The sequence below is a fragment of the Poecilia formosa genome, unplaced genomic scaffold, assembly GCF_000485575.1.
Source record: "Poecilia formosa unplaced genomic scaffold, Poecilia_formosa-5.1.2 Scaffold186, whole genome shotgun sequence".
Lineage (NCBI taxonomy): Eukaryota > Metazoa > Chordata > Actinopteri > Cyprinodontiformes > Poeciliidae > Poecilia > Poecilia formosa.
In genome coordinates, this window is record NW_006800125.1 from 1 (window position 1) to 25,620 (window position 25,620).

Consider the following 25,620-nt stretch of genomic DNA (forward strand, 5'->3'; position numbering starts at 1 on the left):
CACAGCTGCAATCCAGCAGCACATTATTTCTAGTAACATCCATGGAAAAACAAGAAGACGACTTGTTTTCTGCTTTTATTCATGCAAATTCAATTTTTGATGTTAAAGCAACATCTTTGAACTGCTTAGAGTCAACATCTGCAGTAAATAGTAGCAAAAATACTCCCTCTGTGTGTCTTTAAGTTCTACATATAAGGATTTTTATTGCTTAACCAGGTGAGTTATTAAGAACAAATTCTCATTTACAATAACATCCTAGCGGTGAGGCAACATTTTACATGTTTACAGTAAACAACAAACTTTAGCAAAGCTGTTAAAATCATAAAACAGTAAAAACAATACCAAAACAAAGATATAGGACAACATTAAATACGAAATACTTAAAATATGAAATACTAAATACAGGATAAATACAGTGCAAAACTCCACCTCATCAAAAATCAACCAGCTGGTTGAATCTTTGACAGAGTTTTGTGCCACTAAAGAACAATTATCCCCAACACATATCAAAACTGTAGTCGGCATGAATAAAGTGGGTCGGCATCAAACTTCTAGAACGATCCCAACCTCAACCCTATTGAAAATTTATGCGGTACGCTTAGAAGCAGAGTTCGTGCAAAGCGAACATCCACTCCAAACGAGCTCCACCATTTCTGAGAAAAGGCATTCAGACAGAATCATGCAGCCAGAATAATCCAGCATGCATGCATACCTTTTAAACTGCTTGATTTATGACTCTGCGTTGCAGAGTTGCTGCGTTACTTAAGGTTATTGTCTCGGCGCTTGACCCAGTTTCTTCAAAGCAGCTTCTGCTGTCAGCCTGATGTTTTGATGTTTCGCTCTATGAACTCAAAGCGAGCTCAAATCGTCACCCTGCCATCATTTCTGATAGAAAAAGCATGCTGCTTTGCAGGAACCCTTGTTGCTGTATGTAGTTAAATTGCATAGAAAATAACAGGGTAATAAATGCTACTGAATTTCCCTTTTTGTCAATAACAAACTGACAGAGAAAGCATTAAAACCCCACACGGTTTAGTACGAGCATATTTATATTACAAAGGCGTATCGTATTTATATGTAGTGTAATTTGTTAATTGTGTAGTAAATACGAGTGGCCTCATGCAAGTGGAGGAGGTGGAAGGACTGGGAGGCGCTCTGTTCCTGAGGAGCAACATCGGCGTCCAGCGCTGCCCGTCCACGCTGTCCAATCACGCCCACGGCGTTGGTGAGCTCACCAGAAGACCGTTTTTTTTTTTGCAGGACATTTTGTCTTAAAGCGGTGCCCTGACGTCCCGTTTCTGCTCTCTTGTGGCCAGACTCTGCAGTCGAGGGAGTCTCCAGCTCCTCCTCCACCAAAGACGTCGGCTCGGCCTCCCCGCTGACCGACAGGAAGAAGCACCGCAGAAAGAAGAGCATGAATCAGAAAGGAGACGCAGCCGCGGGACAAGCTGACGGTACAGGAAAGCGTCGAACGACGTTTTTGCGAGCATTATTCATACTCTAACGTCTCTTTACTCTCGCTGTTTTGTCAGGACTTGTAATTAAATACGCATTTTAAATTCTAAGAATTTTTGGCTTTCACTTTGTTGTTTGCTTTCTGCAGCTAAACGGAAAATGTGGAAGCTGAAAAGCTTTGGGAGCTCAAGAAACGTAAGCAAGACAGGTAATGATCGACTAGCCAGCAACATGTTTCTAAAAATATTTAATTTATCTGAATTCTGTTAACGAGTGACTAAATTACTCACCAGTGTTTAGTTGCTTCTCCTCATGTGAATGTTTGAGTATGAATATTTAACTAAATGGTCTAATGTTCTGGATAAAAGTGACTTGTTTATTCCTAACTTTGGAACATTATAAATACTGAACAGTGTTAGTGTTGGTGCACTACGAACATCAGCTGGCTCTCATTTTTTCATCTGCTATAACAGCTTCAGGGTAAAAATATCTCAGATTTTCTTCCCTAGTTGACTTTTATTTAGCTCAGTCTATCTTCTCGTCAACTCCAAACGTCTTCCTCGCTGAAAAAAAACCACAATCAGCACCACCGTGTTTCACTTTGGGGATAATATGTTACGGTTAAGGTTATTCGGTAACACTTTATTTGAAGGGGTGTGCATAAGACTGACATGACACTGTCATAAACATGACACAACACCCGTTAGGAACATAAACGAGTCTTTATGAATGTTTATGACTGTTGTCATGAAGTGTCATTCGATAAATAATGACACTTTTAATGCAAAGTTGCTCTAAAAGTTGCATTAAACGTCCATTAAAAATGCCAACTTTGCATGATTTTGTAAATTATGATAATTTAATGCAAAGTTGGCATTTTTAATGGACTTTCAATGCAACTTTTAGAGCAACTTTACATTAAATTGTCATTATTTACTGAATGACACTTCATGACAACAGTCATAAACATTCATAAAGACTCGTTTATGTTCCTAACGGGTGTTGTGTCATGTTTATGACAGTGTCATGTCAAGTCTTATGCACACCCCTTCAAATAAAGTGTTAGCTGTTATTCTTTTATCCTCCACACATAATGTTTTGCACGTAGCCAAAAAGTATCATTTCGGATAAACTCCATTATATGAACTCAAAAGTTGCCTGTGTCTGACTCAGAGGAGGACAACTTTGACTTCCTGGTTGTGTCGAGCACTGGTCAGACGTGGCACTTTGAGGCCCAGAGTGTGGAGGAGAGGGACTCCTGGGTCCAAGCCATCGAGAGCCAGATCCTGGCCAGCCTGCAGCTGTGTGAGAGCAGCAAGAACAAGGCAAGCAGCTCATATATGACATGAATATCACCGCACAGAGGGCTGATGAAACCTTTATTTGACATGTAGGGAAAACTATGGCAGAATACATGCGTGGTAGAGGACTGAGTGTGTGTTTAGGTAGTTTGACATGATAGGAAAGCATCTCTAAAGAACATATGAAATCAGTTGATCTTTATCTATTTCGTACTTTTTATTTCTAGAAGAATCTGTCAGTTTACAGCAGAAACCAAAGAGTCTCCCTCCACCTCCTGAACACCCACACACATTAAAGCAATCCACATACACTCACACACGTATAAATGGCTCTGGAAACCAAGGAAACACTCCCTTAACCACAGCTTTCTGTAATGAAGAATACTGAGACGTAATATGCCACAGGACAGAAGATAAATAGAAAGATAAGGAGTTATAGTAAAATTAATGAGGATCTCAAAGTAACAGAACAAAAAGCTTGGAAGGTAAATAACAGCAAATCATGATGACCTGAAGGAAGCTTATCAAACCAATATTTCAGACTGAGAACATGTAAAGCCATTAAAACTAGGAACAATCTCAAACCAAAGAGGCGTGCTGATTGTTACTTTCTCCTCACCGTTTGCTCTTTGTTTCCTGCAGGATCGCAAGAACAGCCAAAGTGAAGCCGTGGCACTGCAGGCCATCCGCAACGCAAAAGGGAACAACTTCTGTGTCGACTGTGACGCTCCGAGTTAGTAATAATCGCTCCTTTTCTGCTTTTCCCTTTAGAGACACTGTGCTGTTCTACTGTACAGATAATCATGAACCTCTTATTTATGTTTTGGGGACGAATAAATAATTTGTAAATGATTTATTTCTAGATACCAAAAGTTAACAGAAAGCTCCAAATGCTTATATTCTTTTACTTCAGTGGTGCCAACATTTAAGCGTGGGTTGGAAATGGACGTCACGACTGTGAACAGATGGGAACGCCTTTGGGTCACATCTCGGCCCTGTGTGAATTTCCTGTATAGATGTGATGAAGGATATATTTTGAAAACTTTGTGACACAAAGTTTGAAATTATGATCCAAATGAGACTCAGTTGAGACTTACAGAACCTTCAGGTTCAACCCAGATGGGTCCCATTGTGACAACGTTAATCCACCCTGACTAAACCCCCATATGGGTTCCCTAGATGTAGCAATAAGATATCATGTGCTTTATAATGTAACTATAATCTGTAACTATGAGGTTAACATTGGAAGCCAGAAAACAACCGAGCAAGTGAACGCATCACAAGTATTCAACACGTTTCTTTTTATTTTCTAAAATCCTTTTTCATGCTTTAAAATGACTTTTTTTTCCCCCCCACTTTTTTGCTCTGTTCCTCTTGTTTCAAGGCCAGCAAATGAATCCTGCTGACGTGATCTGACTTCAGTTCTTATTCAGTTCATTAAAATGACCCAATTTAACAAAAGAGAAGAAAAAAAACACATTATTTCTGATTATTAGCCAAATCGGTTGTGTTTGTTATGAAAGATGCGCTGAACTGATTAAAATCTAATTTATGCAGAAGGATGCAAAAGAAAAGAAAATGTAAGCAAAACTTCTCCGGTTTCTCTCCGTCTTTATAATTTACTCCCGTATGAAATATTCATGCGTCACTCAAATACTAGCGCTTCAAATCTTTACTTCAGCTGGTGTTTGACTCGCTGTTTGTGTCTCGTCCCTGCTGAAGATCCGACGTGGGCCAGCCTGAACCTGGGCGCTCTCATTTGCATCGAGTGCTCTGGGATCCACAGGAACTTGGGCACCCACTTGTCCCGGGTCCGCTCGCTGGCCCTCGACGACCTGCCCAGAGAGCTCACCCTGGTCCTCAGCGCCATCGGCAACCACATGGTCAACAGCATCTGGGAGGCGCGCACGATAGGGCACCGGAAGCCGGCGCCCGACGCTACACGGTAGATCAGCGACTGCTTGAATACTTGCAAAACATTTCTACCAACTAACCTCTTTCTCCTGTTTTTCTTCTTCTCAGAGAAGAGCGGGAGTCGTGGATCCGAGCCAAGTATGAGCAGAAACTGTTTGTGGCGCCGTTGCCTCCTCCCACACCCAGCGAGGGCCCAGACATCAGCATGTCGGGCCGCCTTCTGTTGGCAGTGATGGAGCGCAATCTGCCCAAGCTGCTGCTTCTCTTGGCCCACTGCACTAAGGAGGACATCAACGCCCCGCCCTTCCTGTCGCTCCCCTCCAGGTCGCTGCTCGCGCTCCGCCTGCCTGGCTCTGCCCTGCATGCTGCTTGTCAGCAGGCTGATGTGGTGATGACGCAGCTTCTGGTCTGGGTGTGTTACACTTTCCCCTCTAGTCGTCCTGCTGTTATTTTGACAAGTCTGACTTAAAATACCGGCAATAGGTATTCATACGCCTATGGACCGCATTAAAAACATAAACGTGAAGTTTATTTATTTCTCTTTTATGATGAACTAACACATATTTGTGAAGTGAAAGTAAACTGATATGTTTCTTTTTATGTTTATACAGATAAAGATCAGAAAGCATTCAATACCTTTTAGCTTTAGTTAAGCCTGAAAGTTTTTTTTTAGGGTGTATCTCTACCTGATTTGCACATCTCGAGCCTGAAATTCATGCCCATTCTTTTATAAAATCTTGTAACAGATTCTCAGTTGGCTATAGGCCTCAAATTTAAAGGGGACCTATTCTGCAAAAGTCGCATTTTGCACATTTTTTATGCTTCCACTTGGATCATGACTGCTTCTAAAAACAATCCAAGTGTTTGAAAAACAATGCCCGGCCATTTCCTTGTAATAAGTTATTGTTTTTTGGTGTCTGGAGAATGAGTCATTTCAAAAACCTCCCGATTGTTAAGTCACAATCGACGGACTCTGTGATGTTACCTAGTAACCCAAGCAGAGAAATTACTTGCTGCATTCTTGTTGGTTGTGCAGGAAGCTCTACTTATTCTTTTCAAAGACGTACGGCTGTATAATTGTGCGTCTGTTTGCAGACATTTTCAGGAAAATATTGAGTTGGGGGCGTGGCCAGCTGCAGCTTATTTGGATTTAAAGCGACAAAAAGCCCTAAAACAGTTCGTTCTGAGAGGAGCTCAAAATAGGCAAAATCTCATTATCTAAGAATGATTTTGTGCAAAAACTATAATGACCATCTTTTGCAGAGCCCATATATCCAAACCTGTTCAACGAAGCATAATAGCTCATCTTTAACTAGACTGCTCACATAAATATTTGAATTAAAACTTTTAATTTTAGCTTTCTCTGTGAATTTTGGGGTCCTTGTTCTGCTGGAAGCCAAATCTCTCCAGCCTGAAGTTTGTTGCAGCTTCTGAGACGTTTTCTTAAAGTATATCTGGCTATTTTTCTCCATTTATCTTCCCATCAACTCTGCACAGATTCTCCATCCCCGCTACAGAAAAGCACTCCATAGCAAAGCAAAAAGAAAAAAAAAAGTTTTTATTGAGTTTTATTTAAAGTTGTAAGAATAAAGGGTGTAAACACAGATGCGCACAGCATCCGACTTTCACATGTAAATATTTTTGACAACACATTTTCCCTTTACTTTGCAATTACTTTGTGTTGATCTGTCGCGTAGAATCAGAGATTTCAGAGATGCCAGTATTTCCGTAAGGTCGTGTTGGTCAGACGTAAGCCGTCCCACTTTAACCTACTGTCTCCGTTTGCGCCCTGCAGTACGGCTGCGACGTGCGGCATCGGGACGCTCAGGGTCAGACGGCGCTGGCTCTGGCTCAGGGCGCCGGCGGCCAGGAGTGCATCGACGTCCTGCTGCAGCACGGCTGCCCCAGCGAGCCGGCCCCCGCCCTCGGCGCCACGGTCGGCTTTGCGTCGGCCGTGACGTCCAGCTTCCCCGCCGCCATGACGCCGAGCCTGACGGTTGCCACGACGATCAGAATCACGCAGAAGAGCGGCGGCGGCGGCAACCTAGGCTACAGCACGTCCAGAAGAGCCGTGTCGTAACTGCAGCGCGTTTCAAAGTGAGTGTGTGAATGTGTTGCCGCTTTGCCGTCATAGCGAGTCCTGTCCATCCGCACGGACATGCTGACAGATCCCGTCTCACCTGGAGTCAGGTGAGACGCTCGGAGGTGTGCGTGCGTGTGTGTGCGTGTGTGTGTGTGTTTCAGGGATGAAAACTGGAGAACACACTGTGCTGGACTGATTTATTTTGTTCTGTCTTTCTTTCTGTTTTTGGCCACATGTCTGTGCATTCAGATGTAAGTAGAATGTACCGACCTCTGCGTGGTCAGAGTCGCATCCTGACCACGCAGTCAGTACTCGACTTTGTTCTCCACTCGGCTATGAATGGAAACCCGCCTGCAGGCCTCAAACAGCTTCTCTGAGCAGCTGAAGCCCAGAAGTAAAAGAACTGCAATAAGTTTACTAATCTAAAGAGTGGGATGTATCGAGCTCGTAGCATAAAAGATTATGGCTATTATTAATTTTGACAGTGAATGTGAGTTTTAGATTCATCAGAGCTTGTCATTAAGTGCATAAATTATGTTACGTGTAAGTTGATGTGAAATATGTTAGTGGCTGGATAAAGGGGAATAAAACAGCTGTATAGAAATGTGTTGATAAAATACTACGAATTTAAAAGTGTTTAATTTCCAGTTTATTACTGTATGATTTGTACAGTTGTTTCTGTGTATAAAACATAAAGGGTTACTCATTGCTGTTCAGAGATTAACTGTACAGAGTTTTAGTTCAGTTTTAGTTTCCTGCTTAACTCAGATTTTTTTATGTTTTGTCTGTTACTGGTGTGTCTGATGTGAAACACTGTACATACCGCAGTAGCTCATTGTTCAAGTGAGTATTAAGATACATGCGCAGTGCTGTGAAAAGGTTTCCATCCTCTTATAGATTTGTTCTGTTATTTTCTTTTTTTTTGTCACACTTAAACGCTTCACATCATCAAACGAATTTCCTTTTCAGACTAACTGGATGTGAGTTTTTCCACATCGTTGTGGAGAAAGTTTGCCCTCTCTTGTGTGGCAGAATCATTTTTAGTTCAGCCACACTGGAGGTTTTCCAAGCAAATTATTTGGATTTAGGTCCAGACTTTGACTAGGGCACTCCAAAAGGAAAATTTTGAGTCATTCAGAGGAGAAGTTGCTAGTGTGCTGGGGATTGTTGTTCGGCTGCATGACCAAAATGTTTTTAACTTAAAGTGAAAGACTGATGGCCCAACGTTCTTCTTTTATGGTAGACAGAAACCTTCGTTTTTCCATCAACTACAGCAAATTATCCAGATCCTGAAGCAGAAAAGCAGCCCAAACCGTCACACCACCACGTTTGTCTGTAGGTCTAATATTCTTTTTCTGAAATGTTGACAGTTTCACTCCAGCTGTAACTGGACCTTCAGACAGTTCCACCTCCGTCCCGCCAAATGTTTTCCCAAGATTCTTTGGGAACGTTTAGGATGTTTTTGACAAATATCATTTGTGTTGTTTTGGGATAGCGGTGAGTTTCTCCTTGTCCATTGTCCAGCCTCCTTTGAATCAGTTTTTATGTATTTCTTTGTTAGCTCCTGGATGAATCCTCGATGGCGTACCGTTGGTAGGTTACTGGGACGATTCATCGCCTTCCTGTTTTCTCCATTTCCAGATAATGGCTCCCCGCTGTGGTCCACTGAAGTCCCAAGGCTTCGTGACACTTTACAGACTGATAGATGCTCGTGATGCGTTCCTTTTTGAAATCTTTTCACCTACTTCCTGTTGTCAGGCGGGCCATTTTGAACTGGTTTGCGTTTTCCACGAGCTTCTGCAGCGAAGTGAGGCCGGTGAAGTTCAGCTCAGCTTCCCAAAGACTGCGGTTTGGGTACCTTTTCTTTCCCCTGGAGTGAAATAATAATTTGAAAACATTTTTTTTTTCTGTTTACTCATGTTATCTTTGCCTTTGTCTGAGGAAAATTTTAAGTGTGACTAAAAAGCAAAAACAGAAGAAATCTGTAAAGACGTAAATACTTTTTCCCATCACTTTACATAAGTAGGTTAAAATGACTTGATTTTTGACTGAATGTAGATAAACACTAATGCTGACGTGTTTTTTTTTTTTTTAGAGGATCAAATTTTCAACTAATATTGTTCCTGATGTGACAACTAGAAATTAAAGGTATACTTTAAATATTAAGAGCTTACAAATGTACAAAACAAGGCCTTCAAGTGAAGTTTCTAAGTGGCTGAAAACAGACACAACAGAGGAAACAAATCTATATTATTATATAATTATCAACTCTGATGCAGTACTGGGAGTACTTTCGATGTGACCAAAAGCTGACCTTTTCTGTAATGTACACTGTTCTCTTTTCATGTTTTTTTTTTTTTTTTTTTACCCATTTAATAAATCAGAAGCATTCATTATCGATAAGGTCGCTCTCTGACGTTTCCTGCCACTAAATAAACTGAACTCACACTTCAACGGTTGGGAGGACATTTGTATTACATGGACTCATTCCTTCATTAATTCATGTCCCACCAACGTTTGAACACGTCCTGGAGACGCACTGAGTCTCTGCTGGCCGCCGGCCTACTTCTTTCTAGGTCGCAGCCATGTGTCCAAAGTATTCACACCCCTTCAACAAACCTCGGCGTATTTCGTCTGACGTAACACAAAACTAGCGCTTACGTGTGACATGGAAGGAAAAGGATGCGTCCGTCATCTGAGCCTGCTTATCCTGGAAGCTGCTGGTCCAGTGCAATCGAAAAGGATGCGCACCGGTCCCTGAACGTCAGTATTTTATAGAACTGCCTATCAGTGTACTTGCAGCTGCAAGCCATGTTGTTTCGGGTCATTGTCTCCAGTCTCGAGTCTTTCTGCTGCGTTTTGCAGGTTTTTCTCCTTGGCATCAAATCTGATAAGCTTCCCTGCACCCCCACACCATGACGCTGCCACCACCATGTTTCTGTCAGGATTTTGGGTTTTTTTATTTGCCGTCTGCGTTTGCCTTAGATGTTCGTTCTTTGATTGCATCAGTTGGTTCTGTTTTACTCTTAGTTCAGTTAGATTATGTTTATTACTTATAACAGCTTTTGTCACAGCTAGATTTGGCTAGATTTTTTTTTCTGCTCTCCTCTGCCATTTCTCTCTCTGTTTCTCTCCTCACCTTGCACTTTGCTCTCCTCTCACACCTGCACCTTGTTTTCCAGTTAGCACTGGTCCATTGTCCCAGCATTTAAAACTGCCAGTATTTTACCACCTCTCCTTTGGTCACTCCTTGCTGGATCCTCCTGTTATATCCTGTTTAACCCCATTAACTAGTCTCTGTCTGTTCCTGCTCTGTGTGTCGTCCTGCTAGTTTGTAAGTTCTTGTTTTATTATGATTTTAAACAAATATTTAACTATGATTGATGAGCCTATAGTTTCCTCTGCAAGTTTAGTTAATATTCTGGAAAAGCACTCCAGTATTTAGACTCTAATAGCCAATCACCTTCAGCTTTTACGCCAACATGCATTAATGTTCATCATGATGCATGGTGTTTAACTCTTTAACCAACCTGTGTGCAGCCAGCATTACTTTCTCTTACACAGTAAATTTACTCAAGTTCTGCACACTTGAGTAAAGACGGCCAAAAATCTTGACTTTAAGCTTGATTTCTTAAAATTCAAGTGGAAATGCCTTTCTTTATATCTGATGGATAAATGAGACGGATGATGGAGGTGTGGGCATAAAACACCTCGTTTGTTCTGAGCTTCTTTTTGGTTATTTTGTGCACGAGCTCATTGAATCAAGATCTCTCAAGGTTGTTTGCCTCAAAGCACTCCCACATTCAAAAGGAACAAAGAAAATGTGCAAAGAAAAGTGAATCATCAACACTGAGGTCAGAACTGATGGGTTTATAACCAATTAAAAAGTGTGTCCTTGAAGAATGTTGGATCGCTGAACAATACCGAGCTGCTGAGGCTACAAAGTTTTAATTTTTCAGTGGTTTGAATCCATTTACGCAGGGGGGAGAAAATTGGATGTGCGTAGGCTTTCAGAGCTTGTTGCTGCAGCTTTGGGACATGTAGCTAAGGCAGAAATTGAAAAATTCAAGCCACTTGTTCTTAACCTTCATGTCCTTTCTGTGTTTTGAATTGTCCATGTGAAGCAGGAGCATCAGGATGTGTGCCAGTAGCTCTGGGATGCGAGAGGGCCTAAATAAAGACAAAAGAATGAATGCTTCATCACAGAGATTCAGTTTCAAAGGGACAACTAGAAATTTGAATCACTTCTAGTGCATCTTAACATCATGTGGTCAAGTAATAAATGTAGTAACTAATTGTGTATAAATCTAAGCTAAGAAAAAAAAAACCATGTTTAGCAGTTGGGTTTGTGCATTAAAAGCCACTGGATGCAGATATTTCCTCCAACAGAAAAAATAAATTTTTTGACATGATACAAGTATCAGTGTGTTTTATTACGGTTTTTATATGAAGGTCCAGCATAAAGTGGAAGAATAATAACTCATGAATTTTACTTTTTTCTTCCTTTTTTTTTTTTTTTTTTTTATAAAGTTCTCTGATGTCCCTATTTAAAATCAAGAACAATGGCTTCCCTGTATTTGGTTAGACCACAACCACTGATCAGTAGTAAAAAATCTGTTGGTAGGACTTAATATTTGTTTTATACAGCTTTATAGGAGAGTGATAAGAAAAATACCTCTGTTGAAATAAAGCCAGAAGACATAATAGATTTATGACCAAAACTGATTATTTTTCTTAATTCAAAATACTATGTACACCTGAAAGACAAACACTGAAAACATTCTCTGGTTTTCACCATATTTGGACTGAGATTGGGTGATTTTATTAGTTATTTTTGTTTGTAAAACAATGTATCACAGACAGATTGCCGGATGTCCTTGCAGCAAAAGGTTGTGACGCAGAAAAGCTGAATACAAACACACAAACTACACTTTTCAGCTTTTATTTCTACACTTTATTTTTCTCTTTAAAATCATGTGTTGCTTTGTGTTTTATTACATAAAATCCCAATAAAAGAAGCTCGAGTGTCTGGTTGTGACTTGGTGTTACAAACGTGGCAGCGCGCTGCCTGAACGCCGAGCCAGGCTTTCATTATATTACTGAAAAGTGCAATAATGAAACGCCTGGCAAAATGTAGCCAACTGGCGAGGTGAAATGAATTAAGGACAGAAATAACACAGCCTGTTTTTCTCGCCTCATTTGCAATTTTAATTAGCTTTTAACAGGAAAAGCTGAAACATTTTAATTAGTTGTATCGAAGAGGTCAGTCAGAACATTTTATCATGTTCATAATGGAGTCTTTTCATATCACAACCAATGCCGATATTCCCACAAAGTGGAGCTGAAAATGGAGAAACAAATGAATTTGTCACATCACTGAATTCACCTCAGTTTACGTTATTGTCAATGCTAATAAGAAGAGGAACACCTGCTCTATTAAAAACCCCTTTAATGGTAAGATGTAAAAAAAAAAAAACAAAACACGAAGACTGTATGTGTCAGTTATCGGCCGAACTGTGACACATTTATTAACATTTTTATTCACTGAAGGTTTTCTAAAATAAAGTCTAAGGATGCAGATTTTTGCTCCCAAAGAGATTTACTTTGAGTTTCTTTTATTAAAACTCTTTCATATTTTCCTGAGATTCAAGATGTTAAAAATCTATAAACAAAATAGAGTCAGGAGCCTTTTCAGTGTAAAGCTGCAGGTGATAAGAGGGGATTAAAATGCAAGGCACAGCTGGGATAAATATGATAAAACCCAAGTTAACCATTTTTGTTGTCACTTACGTCTTGCCATACAATTTCATTCTGTATTTTCAAATGAAGAAAAAAACAAAAACATTTTCTTTTCATCATTGGCTGACTTTTAGGCAAATAGGGTTAAAAAAAAGGCTATAAAATCAAGAGAACATTTTGTGTAAAGTGAAAAATATCAGGAAATGTCAAACTTCATAGTGGAGTAAAGTATGTATTTCTGTTTTTGTTTCAGACCCCGACGACCAACTGAGAATGCAAACATCACCGTTAAGTCGTTGGTAAAATGATGAAGGCTCAAAATTAGCACATGACATACTGTATTGCTACATCCATAATCTAAACCTGCTTGTTCAGATTTCATGTGACTGACCAACTCAAAGTAGTTCATAGTTGCATGAATGAAAAAGAAAGACGGCTCAAAAACAAACATTGAGCCATGTTTAATCAGAAACCTCTGAATAAATCCAATGGTTTCAGAAATAAACAGAATCTCATTGTAAGTCATATAATCTCAGAATAAATCCATTTCATTCAACAAAGGCCTCAGAGGTTTGTGGAACATTATCAACCAAAGCAGGGTCAGGTTTTAAATCCATATCTCAACTTCCGAACATCCCGCAGAACTCACAAAGGTTTAACCTGTAAACGCTGGACATTTAAAAAAAAAACTTCAAAAAAGGCACAAAATGTTTCTTCTTCTTCTTTTTTTTTTTTTTTTTTAAATCCAGCATCTCTCTCAGCTTGCAATGAGTGCAAACCAGAAATATCTCTGACATTTAACACAGAAAAGTAAGTCACAGGACTTTGTTAGGAGAGGTCACATGACCAACAGGTTTTACTCCCTGGCTGCAACCAGAGAAAATAATTTTCCTCCCTCCCTGTGAGGGAGAGTGAAATGCTGGTCACGTCGACCTGTTTAAAACGACCCGTCTTCTCTGTCCAAAACGCAGACATCTTGGTCTTCAAAGTCGTGTCGTTTCTGCTTTAGGTAAGTGCAAACTGCTGGATTCAGGAGTTTCCTCTCCAGCAGGTTGGATTTGCTTTGCCTTTTAATAAAAGTCCATTTAGGATAGCCAAATTGTTAATTGCCTCCGGCTGCCTTTGCCTGAAAGATTAAACCTCGTTGAAGAAGCTCAGCGTAAAATAAGCCTTCAGAGAGACTGTGCAGTCCATCATCCGAAAATAGGAAGAGTTTGGCACGTCTGAGGCCAGAACTATGCTCCAGATTGATATGAGCACATTTTTAAATAAGTTTAATAAACATAAATACTTCTGCATATTTATATATATTTTTTAATCTTTAAATATTTAGTGTTTCTTGTGGGTGTTGTGCAGCTATGCTTGGCATCAAAAGACGATCAATCCTTGAACTAGGCAAAGATCTTGGCGATGAACTCCTTGAAGCGTTTGGCGTACTGCTCGGGATGAACCGTTGTGATTTCAGCTCCCGCCTGCAAAGCACAAAGAGAAGCACGGCTGACTGAAAAACAAGGAAGCAGAGGATGAAAGCCACCCTTCACGCCGGAGACGTGTTGCGTCCCCACGCTAAGCAGTCGCTTTTAAGAGCAACGCTCTCTCACCCCGTGCTTGACAGCCCTGGCAGCGTGAGCGGCTTTCTTCTTGGCATCATACTGCGTCAGCACATCAATCAGACCCATGAAGTACACCTCCCTCCTGGGAGCACCTACGAGGGAACGGTTCACGGCGTCTGTTGAGTGACATTGATGCCAAAGTGCAGGGCGAGCGCTCGCCATTTGCAGCTCTGCGTGAGGTGACGCTCAGGTGCCACTCACCCACGGCGCTCTGAACGGCGTACACGTCCACGTAAGGGTCGAACTCCCCGGGACCCATGGGCTTGAGCGAGCTCATGTAGCCGGCGATTCCTTCAGGGGAAGTGGAGCATGGAGGAGCAGTCGGGTCGTTTTCGTCCTCCTCTTCCTCCTCACAGGACGACTCCACGTCGTCGTCCTCCTCTCTCTCAGCTCGCTCGGCGTCATGGATGCCCAGCAGCAGGCTGTAGTCCATGATCCTCATGCGCACGAGAAACTGAAACGGGGGGAAACTTCAGCGACAGAAACCTTTAAAAAGACAGCAAATCCCAGACACTAGGAGCATTACTTCCTCACCTCGATGTCTCTGCCGAGTTTGTTCATCACCTTCTCTTTCTCCTCATCGCTCACGTATATCTTCTGCATGCTATTCAAGAAGTCTGCGTCCTTGTATGTGGGCAGCTCTTTGACCTGAACAAACAGTGTCGTGCTCCACGTTTTGTTTGGCAAAGGTGACACAAGGTTTTGTGCATTTGGTGTTCTTATTTAGGCCTGCTTTGTCTGCTTGTCCTTTACTCCAGTAAAGGATGACAACAGCAGTGTACCAATAGCTATGGCTAAAGTGGCACATTAAAAAAACAAACAGATTTTTCATATTTTCAACTGGCCATGGATAATCCTTCATCTGTCACTGACCAATTCTTGTTTTGAATGCATAAATCAAACAGTTCTGACTGCATTTCTTCAGTAAACGTACTGCAACCAACACATCAGCATATATTGCAATAGCCCAAACTCACACTTAAAATAATTTTTTTTTAAAAACAATACAACCTTAAATTGAATTTAGCATCTTTAACAATTCTGTAAGTTTAACGTAGCATTTATTTGTTAATTTATTCCTAATAGATCTATCAGGTTTCTTGCCATGATTTCCTTTTTCCCTGTGGCATGAAGGAAACAACGGGACACTTCGGTCTGTTTCTCTTCGTCACTCTTCAAAATGGGAACAACAAGAGAACATGGAATTAAAGAAAGAAATTAAAGTGTGTTCATAAGTCATAAGTCGAAAAATAGCTACTGTAGCCAGAGCGATAAACAAACGATGTCACACAAACCCAAATCGGGGGTCTCCATAGCAACCAAGAGGCGATGTTTACATGCTTGCCACATTCAGAAACATAAGAAGCTCAATTTCCTGTCGTGAATAAACTGAACCAAGTCAGATGTCAATAAGTTTCACCAGTAATTTAGTAGAGAACAATTATATTGTAATGTCTTTTTATCACTATCACATCTGCTCAAATTAAAAGCTGGATTGCCATAAAGTTATTATTACAGTGAGAGACAAGTTTGTTTTAAGGGTTTTTTTTTTTACTCAGTATTACTAACATATACACTGCACATATAAAGACTGCACAGCTTTAGTCTGATCTCACCTTTTCTTTAAAACTTGCTTCTCGAGTCAGCGCGGAGCCCTGAACACGGAAAAATGGAAAAAAGAAATTAGCTGGAGTGTCTGTGGCTCATTTGAACTCAAATTGATATAAATTTGCACAGGCAGCTGATGCAGGTGAACACCTTTGAAAGCTTTTCACGGTGAAAACGTTCACTGTAATTTTTTTTTTTAATAAAAAGGTGGTTATTTACGGTAGGAAAGCTGTATTTAAAAAACTGTTTATACTCACAATTTTATGCTGTTTGGTTTTAAACGGAAAAGTTATCACAGTATTGCACTTATTGAATACAAAATGGTCAAAATGATTATGGTACTTTCTTATTGGCTAGTCGTTACATTACTGGAACAGAAATAAACTTTTCCTTGATTATAGTGCAGGTTTGCAGAGTGTGATTTATGCTGTCCTGGCCGACCTCTGAATCCTCCCTCACCTTCAGGTCGTACTTCCTGTGTACCGGCAGCCTGTGGCTGAACATGTTCCTCATCACTAACAGGTAGGTGTCCTCGCTCTCCACTGTCACTCTGTACATGGCGAGGAACTGAGGGAGCAGCGTGCTGCCGTGGGAGGTGACAATATGCTGCAGGAGGACGGAGAGCAAAGGACACACATCACAGATACAGGAGGAAAGCTTTCGTCTCTGTCTCCATGTGCCTCTTTCTGTAACTTATGTGTTAAATTAATGCTGATGCTTTCAAAAAAAAAAAAACAAAAAACTGTTTGTTTGGGAAGGAAAACAATCATTCGTCTCTTAGCTTTGATGTTAAGTCTTTGCCAAGGAAATGAGGGATATTGAAGGGTGAGATTCTCTTCTTCAAACAGAAACAGCTCAAAGTTAAAGACAACTACTATCTTAAATGTGATTTAAAATGTAAAATTATCTACATATTAGGAACGTCAGTGTCATGCAAAGGTCTTCGTACATTTCCACATTTTATCATTTTATAATTTGTAATTGTTTTGTGGGGGATTTACTAGCAAAAAAGTAGATGTTTAATGAATATAAAGAGATTAGAGTTTCAAACTTTTGCCTCATAAAAATCTGAGAAGTGTGGCATGCTTTTGTATTTATTCTGTTTTAATTAGCTTGGACTGTAATTTTAGAGTCATTGTCCTGCTGGAAGGGAAACCTCAAGTTTTCTTCCAGGTTTCTTATCCAGTTGGATTAGCTTCTCTTTCCCTGCTGAAGAAAGCATTCCCACATCATGATGCTGCCACCACCACCACCACCACTGTGTTTCACCACAGGGACGTTGAGTTCAAAGTGATGGGAATTGCTGCTTTTGTCCACTTGGCATTTTGCACGTATACCAGAGCGTCAAATCTGAGTTTTCTTTCTCGTGTTTCCAGAAAACCATCCAGTACAGCTGGATTTATACTGAGAGACTTGTGCATTTTACACAAGATAATAATTTACTTATTAAATTACTTTTAAAGGCAATTGATTCTACTTGATTTCATTTGCAGCAAAGGCAGCCTGTCGCATAAAATTTTGCGATTTAACGAGACCAAAACATAAAAAAGTTCTAGGTTATCTTCCAGAACAAATGATGAAAAAGGTAAACAACTCATGCTTTTGCCAGTACCTGATGATACTCTGACAGGATGCTGTGCATTTCCTCGACCTCCTCACTGGAAATCTCTTTTACCACCAAAGTGCGGTCGTATGATGTGAGCCGCAGCCCCATGTACTTCCCCTCCTCGTCTCTCAGAGGAGAACTGCGGGTCAGAGAGACCTGAGGGAGAAAGAGGTCAGCCAGCAGGACGAACATCGTCATCGACACATCATTTCTCCTGAATTAGATTGCAAATTCAAAAAGCAATCCAAACAGAAAAACAGAACATTTTGCACAGACATCCTGTGTCACTGTTTCACACAGAGACGCCATTTTGTTTTTCTTGAGTAAACTTAACTGGCAGATTTTGCTCTGCTAGTACAAAATGTTGCCCATTGTCATGTGCTAATCTAATGCTCCCTGTGTGCTCTGAAGGATAACTCGGTGAGCCACCTGGCACATGCAAATAAGGCACAGAGCCATGCAAATGGAGGACGTCCACAAAAAGCTGCCACAAAAGGAGGACGCTGAAAGACGTGCGAGGATCTGTTTCAGCATTGTTCAAATTACACGGTTTGTTCTTCATCCACGTATTTGTGCCCTGAATAATGTTGTGTTCATACCTGGTAATCTTGGTCCTCGATGCCAAAGCGCTCTCGCAGGTTCCTGAACACCTGTGGGCAGTACTCTTTGAATTTAAACTGGCCCGGAAGATTCTCCCTGGGAATAAAAGCAGTTTGATCAAGCAGGACGGTGAGCCACTGTTCACCACAGTCTGTCAGAGTTTATCGATGGTGTCCACTTTCATTATTTTCAAGTTCTCGCTGTTTTCCTGTTTCCACACCAGGTCACATTAAAAAAAAAACACACACGCACACAGATTCACATCAGTAAATAAAGTTAAAGTAACAACCTTTCAGTCTGAGAAAACATTTGTTGTTCCTCACCCCACCTCTGTTATTGAAGTCTCTAAAAGAACTGCATTCCTGGACGGATTATGGGATTACCAAACAGTTACTCGGTTTTTGCTCAGTCGGTTTCCAAGCTGAACTTTAACAAAAGCAGATTGTGTTTTACTGTAAAAATCCACCATCTGAAAATGGAAAGAGTACAGCACACCCATCAAGATGAGGCTGTCCGCCTAAACTCACAGGCCAGACGAAGGGAGCGTTATGCTCCTCCGACAGCTCTGGAGGAGCTGCAGAGATCCATAACTCAGGTCAGGAAAAACCGTTCCACAAATCTGACCTTGACGGCAGAAAAGAAAATATTTCCAAGATGTTCCTCTGGTCAAATGAAACCAAATTTAACCTTTTGGCTCACAGGCAAGATAAAAACAAATAACGCTGCACATTACACTGAACACAACATGGTGGTGATCTTGCTGTGGGGTGCTTTGTTACGGTTTATAGCTGAGTATGATTAACAAAGACAGAAAGTCATAGAGGGAATGATGAAGGAGAAGCAACTAGAAGTAACGAGCAAAGAAAATATAAAGAACAAGAGGAACTGAAAAGGATCTGACAAAGGACTGAAGGGGAACTTGGAATACAGAGGAGGTGATCACTGAACCAAGGATCAGGATATAACGTCACTACGGCAGTGGCACAGGAGGCAAGAGAAAATAAAATGGAAGTCAAAATGGCATTGTAAGAATTAAAGAAATATAAGCAGTAACAAAACAAAATGCAAAAATTAACTAGGACATTAGAACCAGAGCAAAAAAACTCAATCAAATCCTAAGTCCTTATGAGCGTGTGCATGTTCATCCAGGACACAGAGTTGGAGTTGCTCAACAACAACTCAACAAAAACAACTCGACAACTTTAAAGTTTGCCGTAAGTCATGACAGAGGCGTGGAGGACGCTGCTCTGAGATTTAAAAATCTCATTTCGGACAACATGCAAGTGTGCAAGTGTACTGGAAAGCTAACACAGTGGCATGGTGGTGGAAGCATCATTCTGAGGGGACGCGCTTCTTGTTTCTTTTCTAAAGTCGCATAAGAACTGCTGGATGTCACTACAGTAAAAAATCCCAAGTCCTTTTGTTTTTTGTGAACTCACTCATTCTACCTCTGTTATTGACGTCTGGATTCCTGAACGGATTAAGGGATTATTGAAAGGCCACTCGGTTTTTACACAATAAGTTTGAAAAGCAATCTTTTAATGGTTACAGCTTTACAGCACAACTTTACAATGTTCGAACAAATCCCTCATTTAATAGTTTTGCCTCACGTTTTAAGGCTAAACCGTCCCTTTCTTTTTAACTCAGCTCCACAAACAAACCATAGCATGTTTGTTTCACTATTATTGCTACACTTCAATTGTTAAAAGCTCTCACTGCAGTAGTATGAAACGTATACTTTTAATACTAGTTGGAAAGTCTTGTGTCTCTCTTAATGACAAACACAAAAACATAAATGGATGTAAAAAATCTGTGCAGCCGTAGAGGAAGCAGGGCGAGAGTTCCCACAAAGAGAGCAGAGCACATTACTTGTTGAAGCAGTGGTTCATCACTTTGATCTTCGTGCTGGCTTTGAAGTCGTCCGGGAGCAGCATGACAGGTACAGGCACCTGGCCCAGGTCATTAATCTGCGCATGATCAATGGGCGAAATGTTAATGAGCGCCACATAAACCGATCGCCGTTCAACGCAAAGCTCGCTCGCTAGAATACCGAGTGATTGACTCCCCACACCAGGACGCTCAGCACCGGGTCGCTGGCTCGGAAGACTTTCACCTTCTGCTGCACGAAGTTCTTCTTCTTCGTCTTCCTTTTGGGCTTCAGAGGGCCCGGGGGGACGGAGGAGGAGGAGGAGGAGGCGGCAGTGGGGGAAGACATCGCGCTGTCTCAGGTTATCTGTGCCTCGGTCTGAGTGAGGAGGCTTTGCTGTTGCTCCTGTCGAGTCCTGTGTGTATGTAAAGCAGGCTGGAGTTGAAGTCCGCCTGTGGAGACTCAGCAGCAGCAGCAGCAGCAGCTGAGGCTTTAGCTCAGTGGTTCTGTGCGGTCCAGTAACAGAGAGTGAAACAAGAGCGCAGCTCAGGGACAGTATATACTGCAATCAATGTAATTAAACATTAACTAGATTTATGTGGGTGTTGTATTTATCTCATGAATGTGCGCCTTGTAGTATTAGTATGGGAGTAACCTTAACAGACGACCGCAGTGAGGTAATTTAACCTGTTTATTTTACAGAGACATGGGCCTGAGCAGAGGCGCAGTGAGGAACAGGAAGCACCGGGGCCCACCCAGCCCCCAGTACTAGCACTCTACCGCCATTTGGAAGTCATTTAAAAATAAAGCACCTGAGGTTACCCTTTAAGAAATATTAAATGTAGATGTGCATTTAAGTTTTAAATTAATACATTTAAATTTGCTAAATGACTAATTGCTGACTTTTTTTAGTGACCAAAAAAAGTTTGATAGCAAACATCTCAAGAGTGGTTTCAGTTTTTATGAAACTGAAACTGAATATATTTATTTTTTAAATATATAAAATATTTATATAACTATATTTGGGTGACGGTGAGAGAGCCAATATTCAACGACTACTCCTACTAATACTACAGCTACTACAAATATTAAATAATAATAACAACAGAGTTTGTGCTGCAGAACTGAGTAATGTGGCTCCATACTATAACCTCTGGTTGTGTTGACACTTTTTACATATTTTTAGCATTTTTCAACAGAGCCATGATAATGTTTAACTGGAATTACTGGGATTAACTGACTTCATCTTTGTCACCATCTTAACCTTAATCTTTCTGCTATGAAGCTGACATTGAAGAACTTCTCTGAGGTTTTTTTTTTCTCTTGTCCTTCCTCTTATAATGCGTTACTCTTCTCAGCTTATCAATTGCTCTTTTTTTTAATCTGGTTTATGCAAATGATGAACCAGAGTAGGATGATATTATGCTCAGTCTAGATATTACTTATATGAATTGATACATGGTTTTGAATACATCAAATATACGTCAGATGAATTCTTTTGAATTGTGGTTCAAAACTCTATCATTAGATATTGATGTTTTAATATTTTTATTATCTTCTGAAAGGTATTCAGTACTTTCTTTCACTTAATCTCCTTCTCATCAGTACATGTTTATTTAAATCATCTCATAGCCTCAGATGTTATCAATAAGTGTTCTGGCTCTTCTTAGAAAGGACAGATAACACTTCCCCATATGTTAAAGTCCAATACAAGACGCTGACTCAAAAGATATGACTATCATTTGTAAAGAAATAAAATCGTCAATTTTATTGCAGCCAATTGTAAAGCTGCAAGAATTGCTTCAGGAAACACAAGAAGCCTAAAGCTGCATTTTCAGGCAGCTGGTTGACTTCTTGATCATGAGTCCATTTGTTTATACAGAAAAGAAAGAACTTTTTTTTTTTTTTTACAATATTTTACTTCGCAATACTTTACACAAAAAGCAGTTTGTCAAGGACATTATTGTAATACTGCCTAAAATCATCAGTCGTCATCACCAATATTAAACGTCACCGATGTTATAAATAAAAAAACATTCAGATTCCTAAGTTCCCTCAAAGGACTCCTAGTGTTCGCTTTTATATGTAACACTAACATAATGAACAATTTAACATAAATAGACGTATATACAGTAACATAAATACGGCGACATGTTTTATATGCAGCAGGTACTTTCAAAACAGAGTGGTTTCGAAGGAAAGCATACTGAAAATATGTAAATATCACAGAACCTGAACACAATCATAAAAGAGTTTGTAATTTCCCATTGCTAGCTTGTGAATGTTATGTAACTGATTTCTTGAAGTTTGCTTAAAAAAGTGTTAAAGTCACTCGGTTCATAATTGACATGCTTTCATTCTGTATATAATTTTAGCTGGATTATTTTTAGCTGCAGTCCAATTTCCATTGAATGTGACAGAATCAAATCAGCACAATCCGAGTGTATTCAGCAGAGGGCGTCAGGAGACAAAGTTTGATCACTGCGCAGCTCCTCGGGGAGGAAGATCTGCTTTCATCTGGTAGAAATGAAACATATGAAACGGCGAGTTCAGGTTTTAGTCCGATGTTCCTTCATCTGTGTTGCCTTTCCTGCTCCTCAGCAATTCACGTTGCCCTGTCGTTTAGTCTTCGGCGGGACAGAGAGGCCGTTCTCGTCCACACACCAGCACTTCCCACGCTGCTTCCCCAGAGACGACCAGCACTGCACGCAAAAAGCAAATGAGCAGAAATCGGAGCTTAATCAAAAACGCCTTGTTTCTGTGGGACTTCGTTCAATCTTTAAAGCCTGATATTATTTCAAAATAATATATCTGGGAAATGGAGTTGAACCACAATGTCACTAATGTCAGAGGAATCACGTTTCACACTAGAAGATTTAAAGGCTTTAAAAAGAAGTGTATATATTGCAGCACCACAAGGTTTTAGCTGCAGAGGCTATAAGCTGGAGTTCAGTCTGGGCTTCAGGTCGTGACCCTGAAACCTTTGCTGTATATCTTCCCTTCTTCTCTACCAATTTTCTGCCTGATGACTGACAATAAAGAACACAAAATCTTATGAAAAGGAATATGTGTATGACTGCATACAAATCACTGACTTAAGACTTTTTATGCAAAGATAAGTCCATCTAAAATAAAAATGTAGAATTGGTTTGAGGCAGGTTGTACAGGAAGTGACTGTTTTTGAGCTACATAATAAGAAAGTGGGAGGAGGGCAAGTCGTTCATTTTTTTTCTTGCTCCACTTGTGACTCATAGACACAAAATTGCTCTTTCATCATAAATATATATATATATATATAAAACAAATTTAATTAATGGCATGATTGAGTTCAGTTCTTGCCATGGTAGGTGGTATGTGACATTCAGCGCTGGAATTGTAAGCAATATTAATTTTAATCAACTCTATTTCTTTAGTAAAGTTTTTTTATTATTATTTTCACATAGTTCCCTTGCACATCCAGAAAAATGCAGATCTAAACGTGGCAACATTATGATTTAATCAAGATGCAGTGATAGCGTATTTAAAATGGGGCAAAGATTATTTTTATTTTGTTTAGCAGTCATGAAAACGACTGAAAGAAAAAAAAAGATAAAAATGGAACTTCACCTCAAAATATACAACATGGCTAAATGTTTAGCTATTAGCATTAATTTAGCCAAAACTATACAAAAAAAAAAAAAATCTCCAGGGACATCGGAGGGGTAGGAAAACACACAACTTCAGTTTTACTTTCTATTGCCATTAATCCACATTTTTCTGACTTTTCTCTTAACCGTCACAAAACATCCACCTGGCCAGATATTTTCTTTTCAGGTGAGTCAACCAAGTACAATAAGGCCTGTGTGGTCTGTCTAACACAAACTAAATATCATTAGTTTAAATACGTGGAATGAAACTTGAATTTTCTTACATGATTTTTCTTTATTTAGAGTCCTACCTGCTTCCTTTTGTAGAAACCACTTTTATCACAGTTGGGTATGTAGATATCATGACGGGACTTAAATAAATGGGCGTCAAGATCTTGGATGACTTTCATTAGAAGTTTGCGGCAGGGAGCCTGCAGGAAGAGACGGACATATGCACTGTTAACAGTGTATGACACACAGTCTGCAGTTTGCTGAAACAGAGAGAGATCATTTTTACCTCACTGGGCTCCTCAGTTGGCGCCGATTCTAAGATCAGACAAACGGAAATACGACACACATTATTTACTTTGCTAAAGTTGCAAAAGGACATTTTTCAAGTAGCTGTTGCGCATCCTTTTGTTCCACGTTTAACAAAAAGCAGTCAGATTGATAAAATCCACATCTGTGGGAAAGTAATGAAAAGTTACAATGAGATTATTTTCTGACCATTCAATACAGAAATTGTATTCCTGCCTAAAATGCTGTCCAATCACTTCCAAAGTAAACTGGTAATTTGCCAACACCACTAAACCAAAGTTACTCATTCATCCACTCAGCCCTGCAGCAACTCTTTCTGAAACACCATCAGCTGATGGTGTGCACAGAGTTTCAGACTAATAAAACACATTTTACCTCACAAAGCACATAACTCCCAGCAAAAAAAATAAAAAATAAAAAAATTCCTAACATTTGAAATGACACTGAAGGAGAGCTGTATAGGGTCCAGTCGACAGATGAGTTAGAAACAGTCATTAATACAGCAGCTCTGTGTGCCTTACCTGCAGGGTAGACCTGCGTAGTCGGTGTGGTGCTGCTGACGTTGCTGCAGACTCCTCTGCCCTCCAACAGGGCACGCAGGGGTCTCGGCTCATCCTGTGGAGGCTCACAGCGCAGACCTGGGGCACAGCTCAGAGTGTAGACGCCGCACGGCTCCCCAGGAGCCAGAGAGGCCACGTTCAAATCCACAGGCTTTCCTGTGCAGGTTGGACATCCTCTGGACGGTGTGGTCAGGATGCTTGACAGAGCAACCTCCCGGACGAGCAGCGCCAAGATGTTTACGCACAGCAGCATCTTGATTTGAAGGCTTTCCATAAGTAATTTCATCCTAATAGAGGCTACCACTGCGTTTCTGTAAAGATGTTCTGTCCTCAGAGATTTTTAACTCCTCTGACTGCAGTCTCTCTGTCTGTAACAGCTGGGTATAATTTCCTCCTGCCAAGACAGTGATGATAAGGCAGACAGACACTACTGGCAGCACCTTTTAAGGAGCCTCCAGCAGCGAGTAAAGGTATATGGGAGGGTACGAGATGGAGAATGTTAGATTTTCCTCTCATTTTCACGCAGCTGAGCACACCCCCAGTTTGACACGACACACACACACACACACACACACACAAAGACTCACACACGTTCAACCAGTTTGTTGTCCGTCAGCATGGAGAACTGTAGTGTTTTCAACACTGGCAAAAATCACAGGTAATCACAGTGTTTAACGCTCCATTGCTCTGACTTTTCCCCATCTGGAGAGTCATTTACTTACGGAGACAATGCCTGAATGTGATAGACCAGTCCAGTGAGCACAGAACCCAGTCTACCCAGTGACTGAATGAAAATTTAGCATGAGTAATACTTTAGATCACCAGATCTCATACTTTTAAAAAGTATAGTAGCAGATCAAACATGACTTCTGTGAAATTAAAATGAAGCAAGAAGAAAAAAACCTTTTAGGCACTGGCTTAATAATGTAGTTTAATTATTTAGATTTACATTTTAAGATTAAATTTGGAAAAATGTGCAGAAAGGTCCCCTTAAAGTCAGAATTTAAAGATCAAAATATAGAAGTATCCTCCTAACCCTAAACTCCACAAATCCAATATGGCTAAAATATTTGCAATAGTTACACAATTTTTAATTCTGGTGGTTTTTATT

General features: G+C 40.4%; 3 protein-coding genes across 4 annotated transcripts; 1 reads left to right on the forward strand and 2 right to left on the reverse strand.

The window, feature by feature from the left end:
* Window positions 1-24: 24 nt before the first annotated feature.
* On the forward strand, window positions 25-9,129 carry LOC103147666 (arf-GAP with GTPase, ANK repeat and PH domain-containing protein 2-like). Of its 2 annotated transcripts, XM_016678655.1 has the most exons (9): window positions 25-1,225; window positions 1,317-1,454; window positions 1,604-1,663; window positions 2,629-2,780; window positions 3,399-3,489; window positions 4,479-4,701; window positions 4,779-5,082; window positions 6,466-6,767; window positions 7,003-9,129. In XM_016678655.1, exons 1-8 carry the CDS (start codon window positions 1,120-1,122, stop codon window positions 6,748-6,750), a joined length of 1,359 nt encoding a protein of 452 aa, XP_016534141.1. In that variant the 5' UTR covers window positions 25-1,119; the 3' UTR covers window positions 6,751-6,767; window positions 7,003-9,129. The 2 variants fall into 2 exon arrangements, with proteins under 2 accessions (XP_016534141.1, XP_007566183.2); XM_007566121.2 differs by having other exon boundaries at window positions 6,466-9,129.
* Window positions 9,101-20,168, reverse strand: LOC103147611 (phosphatidylinositol 5-phosphate 4-kinase type-2 gamma-like). The gene is made up of 10 exons (XM_007566031.2): window positions 19,970-20,168; window positions 19,789-19,886; window positions 17,919-18,015; window positions 17,326-17,475; window positions 16,173-16,319; window positions 15,722-15,760; window positions 14,640-14,753; window positions 14,307-14,559; window positions 14,094-14,197; window positions 9,101-13,964 (listed from the first exon to the last, which is right to left on the reverse strand). The coding sequence occupies exons 1-10, from the start codon at window positions 20,132-20,134 to the stop codon at window positions 13,884-13,886; spliced, it is 1,248 nt and encodes a 415-aa protein (XP_007566093.1). The 5' UTR covers window positions 20,135-20,168; the 3' UTR covers window positions 9,101-13,883.
* A 1,586-nt stretch (window positions 20,169-21,754) lies between these two features.
* LOC107837891 (insulin-like growth factor-binding protein 6) lies at window positions 21,755-25,362 on the reverse strand. The gene is made up of 4 exons (XM_016678577.1): window positions 24,471-25,362; window positions 23,930-23,958; window positions 23,724-23,843; window positions 21,755-22,488 (listed from the first exon to the last, which is right to left on the reverse strand). The coding sequence occupies exons 1-4, from the start codon at window positions 24,793-24,795 to the stop codon at window positions 22,384-22,386; spliced, it is 579 nt and encodes a 192-aa protein (XP_016534063.1). The 5' UTR covers window positions 24,796-25,362; the 3' UTR covers window positions 21,755-22,383.
* Between the last annotated feature and the right edge of the window lie 258 nt (window positions 25,363-25,620).

What these genes read in the sequence shown, in the direction of transcription:
- LOC107837891 (XM_016678577.1), bottom strand. Translation starts at nt 24,795, where the DNA reads ATGAAATTACTTATGGAAAGCCTTCAAATCAAGATGCTGCTGTGCGTA. An exon ending in CAACTGAGGAGCCCAGTGAG is followed by an intron (nt 23,844 to 23,929) that starts GTAAAAATGATC and finishes CTCTTCCTGCAG; the next exon opens with GCTCCCTGCCGCAAACTTCT. An exon ending in GTTTCTACAAAAGGAAGCAG is followed by an intron (nt 22,489 to 23,723) that starts GTAGGACTCTAA and finishes TTTTGCGTGCAG; the next exon opens with TGCTGGTCGTCTCTGGGGAA.
- LOC103147666 (XM_007566121.2), top strand. Translation starts at nt 1,120, where the DNA reads ATGCAAGTGGAGGAGGTGGAAGGACTGGGAGGCGCTCTGTTCCTGAGG. An exon ending in CAATCACGCCCACGGCGTTG is followed by an intron (nt 1,226 to 1,316) that starts GTGAGCTCACCA and finishes TCTTGTGGCCAG; the next exon opens with ACTCTGCAGTCGAGGGAGTC. An exon ending in AGCCGCGGGACAAGCTGACG is followed by an intron (nt 1,455 to 1,603) that starts GTACAGGAAAGC and finishes TGCTTTCTGCAG; the next exon opens with CTAAACGGAAAATGTGGAAG.
- LOC103147611 (XM_007566031.2), bottom strand. Translation starts at nt 20,134, where the DNA reads ATGTCTTCCCCCACTGCCGCCTCCTCCTCCTCCTCCTCCGTCCCCCCG. An exon ending in AAGCAAGTTTTAAAGAAAAG is followed by an intron (nt 14,754 to 15,721) that starts GTGAGATCAGAC and finishes CTGTTTGTTCAG; the next exon opens with GTCAAAGAGCTGCCCACATA. An exon ending in CGCCGTTCAGAGCGCCGTGG is followed by an intron (nt 14,198 to 14,306) that starts GTGAGTGGCACC and finishes GTTCCCTCGTAG; the next exon opens with GTGCTCCCAGGAGGGAGGTG.